This window comes from Olea europaea, chromosome 20 (assembly GCF_002742605.1).
Source record: "Olea europaea var. sylvestris chromosome 20, O_europaea_v1, whole genome shotgun sequence".
NCBI lineage: Eukaryota > Viridiplantae > Streptophyta > Magnoliopsida > Lamiales > Oleaceae > Olea > Olea europaea.
Window position 1 is genome coordinate 7,557,183 of NC_036256.1, and position 3,781 is coordinate 7,560,963.

Consider the following 3,781-nt stretch of genomic DNA (forward strand, 5'->3'; position numbering starts at 1 on the left):
TCTTATTTCCAAATATTTTTTTGTACAATCTATAAATTTTACGCTAATAAAACCAAAATAAATACAAAATTCATACAACGCACGAGACGCAAACTAGTATTTATAATACTTTCTACTTTTATTGTCAAATTGTCTTCCATTGCCTGGAACTAAAGAATATGGAATACTGAATATGCATACTATGCTTCTCCATATGAACTTTGTTGTATTAGAATCTGTGATCGTTATAATTAACTCTGCTTCAAACCGTTTTATAAAGAAATCAATATCAACTATGCTCCATCTAGGAAATGGACCCACCACGACTATGCTCCATCTAGAAAAAAGCCGTTGACTACTTATTGTGATTAATTCTTGGGGATAAAGTGGAGATATGTTAGAGAACATTTGGCACATGTCACATAGCCTACCATGATCTAAAAAGTCCTTATTCATAGTTGGCATAATCTATCTTTACTATTGTAACAAATTCATTCTTGTACCTCACAAAATAGATTTATAACTCGTCCATTATGATAAGGGAATGGAGAAATTACTTTTTCTACATGATTTCATTCCTTAATATGAACAGATGGCTCCCAACTTCAGCTTTTCAGCCTCGACGATATCGGTGAGAAGCTTATGATTCATAAAGTAATTTAAAAAATCTTTCATCCACTTGGGTTGTTGACAAATAATAATTATATCATATTTAGCCTCAGGAGAAAGTACTCAATTGGAACTACCTTCAACAGTTCTGAATCCTTATTACTGGTCAATTTGGACAGAGCATCAGCACTATTGTTCTCTGCATGAGGGATTTGAAGAATTTTAAATTTTTTGAAATTTGAGAGAAAATTCATGAAATGTTTCAAAAAAAGAGCCATGATCTTGTCCTTGGCTGCAATGCAACCACTGATATGATTCACTACAAGCTGGGAGTCACCATCTCCTTTACTAATTACATCCCAGCTATCAGTGCATCATATTCTGGCACATTATTTGGAGCTTGAAAATTGAACCTCAAGGCACAGTTAGGATGATGTCCCTCTGGCCATATTAGCAATTAGCATCGTCCTTGCCCCAACGCAGACTTTCAGGATGAGACATCAAACAATTTCCATTGTTTATGCCTGGCTGACTCAAGTTCTTTAACATCTGTCGGAACTACAGGCCCCTCAGTGAATGCTACACATCTTGATAGTTGTCCTCGGTCGAGACTGAGTGTTGAATTGACTGAGTTCAATTGTCCACTTCGTTAACCTCCCTAAAAGGTCGGGCTTTTTGGAGAACTTGCCTCAATAGATAATTTATTAAGTACCTCTATGATATGGACTTGAAATATAGCCTAAATTTCCTAGAAGCTATAATTAATGCAAGAGCCAAAATTTCCATGTCTGATGATCTCTTCTCGACATAAGAACTTTACTTACATTGTAGGTTGGAAATTATTACGTTCCTTCTGCCTAAACTAGTAAAGCACAAGTGGCCCTTTCCAAGTCAGACAAATATATTTTGGGAGACATTTTTATGTAAAAATGCATTTTTGAATAGTAAATTGATGGAAAATGTGTAGTTGGAAAATAAGGAAATTTTTTTGATTTACGTGTAATATTATTTTAATAAAAAATGTGTGGTTGAGAAGAAGAGAGAGAAAATGCATTTTGAAAAAAATGGGTACCAAACGGGGCCTTACTGGACTTCTCATTGAACTGGTTTCGACAATGATGAGCTTTATTAAAATGCTTCTTTAGGGCCACGATGACCTCTTCACATTCTGAGATCCATTCAAGTGTCTTCCTTTCCTTGATAGTTTTAAACAAGTGGACTTCAAGACTAAGCGGCTTATGGTTGCTATCCTTCTGGTTTGACTTTGCACCTCCTTCAGATTTTGAGGAGATTTCATTTCTAAATAGTCATAATCTTTTTTGGATTGGCTTCAATTCCTCTTTTGTTAACCAAGAATTCCAAAAACTTGCCGAGGCAGCCTTAAATGAACACTGATGACATTGTCAGTGCTATATTCCCAATATATATTCTCATCCTTTGAGTAATTTATTTCATAGATTCTCATTCTTTGAAGAGGAAGGGACGTGGTCCTACAAGAGGTAAGGGCACTGATGACATTGTCAGTGCAGCTGGAAAAATATCGTTGGAGATTTCTAAAAAACTGGGAAGAGCTATTGGAAATCAGCAAGCACGTTTGGCTAGTGAATGTGGCTACGTCGTTCGATCCTTTGCTCCACTTTGTTACAAAAGGTGGATCGACATACCCTATGAAGAGAAAAATAAATTGTATGATCGAGTTTTGGTAAGTCGTAAACAAATTCTCATTCTTACAAAATTTTGTAGAATAGTTATTAGTTTCCCATATTTAAATAAATAATATACACATTTTTTTTTGGTAGGCAAAATTTAAGCTTGATTTGACAGTTGAGCATGTCCATAAATGTGTGAACGATACTTTAGCGAGAAGATATCGTGATTATAGATGTAGACTCAAAGAGAAATATTTCAATGGAAAAACATTAGATGATGCAATGAAGAATTGCCCAACTGACATAAAGCAAGTTGATTGGGACTGGTTGTGTCAATATTGGTCTACCCCTGAATTTCAGGTAACTTTTATTAAAATTGCATATACTTGTAAATATTAAGAATAATGTAATTTAGACGTTATCTTAAAATAATTAATATAATTAAAAATGATAAATTATAATGAGTTAATTATATTTACATATAAATTGATTACAGGCATTATCTACACGTAATTTAGCAAGCCACAACTGCATTAAATATAATCATTGTGGTGGATCAAAATCATTTGTTGCATGTCTTCAAGGAAAGGTAATACTTTCTTTTGTGTTTATGAAGACAAATATATTTTTGTAACTTGATATATATTATTTCAAACAGAGATCAATTACTAAAGACAACGCACAAGGAGAAATAAAACTTTATTATGAGACTCATTACAGTCAGAAGAAAGGGTGGGTAAATGATGAAGCACGAATAAAATATGTAAGTATATTAAGAATTTATTCGTTGTTATTGACATTTTATATATATTATGTTATTAACATGTATTCTCTCTTCTTTTTCTTTACTTATATATAGGAGAAGATGCTTCAAATTAAAGAGCAACCAATTCCAGAGGGATCTGAGGCCCCTACTGAACTTGAGATTATGCAAGAAGTTTTAGGAAAATCTAGAGGTTACATTAGAGGACTTGGACATGGTCCAAAACCTGCCTCAAGCCACTCTGCTCATTTGACATCGGTTGATACTGAATCAATAGCCCTTCGAGAGCAAATACAAAAGCAGGAGCAAGAATTATTGGATATGCGTGCCAAGATTTCTCACTTTGAGGCGCTAATGCATCAGTTCGTATCAAATCAAGTCGGCATGTCTCCACAACAAGCTGAACCAGCAACAATGTTTAGCATGCCACCGCCTACTGATAATATATGAACTATGATTTATTTAATTTATTTATTTGCTTTAATTGTTGAGACAGTTATTTTCTTTTATGGATTGGTTCCACCTAGTATTTCTATTTTTGTAAGTTATTATTTGATTGAAAATTTAGTCGTCTAATGCATTTTTCTTAATTTTATTGGGAATAAATTTTTTTAAAAAATTTATACAGCTTTTATTAAAAAAACTTTGCTTTTGATAAAAAATAATTAATAATTTTAAAAATTTATATTACACATTAAAATTTAGCAGGACGAAAAAACAAACACTTATTACAAAAAAAAATTATGTTAGAAAAAAAAAAGTTAAGACAATAAGCAAAGAA

The 3,781-nt window shown here is 32.9% G+C and overlaps 1 protein-coding gene across 1 annotated transcript; it reads left to right on the forward strand.

The window, feature by feature from the left end:
• The first annotated feature begins 845 nt into the window (after positions 1-845).
• On the forward strand, positions 846-3,513 carry LOC111369012. Its single transcript, XM_022990501.1, has 6 exons — positions 846-972; positions 2,046-2,290; positions 2,388-2,597; positions 2,734-2,826; positions 2,896-3,000; positions 3,097-3,513. Exons 1-6 carry the CDS (start codon positions 846-848, stop codon positions 3,448-3,450), a joined length of 1,134 nt encoding a protein of 377 aa, XP_022846269.1. The 3' UTR covers positions 3,451-3,513.
• Positions 3,514-3,781: the final 268 nt, after the last annotated feature.

Coding starts and splice junctions, on each gene's coding strand:
- LOC111369012 (XM_022990501.1), top strand. CDS start 846: ATGTTTCAAAAAAAGAGCCATGATCTTGTCCTTGGCTGCAATGCAACC. Junction 2,291..2,387: donor AATTGTATGATCGAGTTTTG/GTAAGTCGTAAA, acceptor TTTTTTTGGTAG/GCAAAATTTAAGCTTGATTT. Junction 2,827..2,895: donor TTGCATGTCTTCAAGGAAAG/GTAATACTTTCT, acceptor TATTTCAAACAG/AGATCAATTACTAAAGACAA.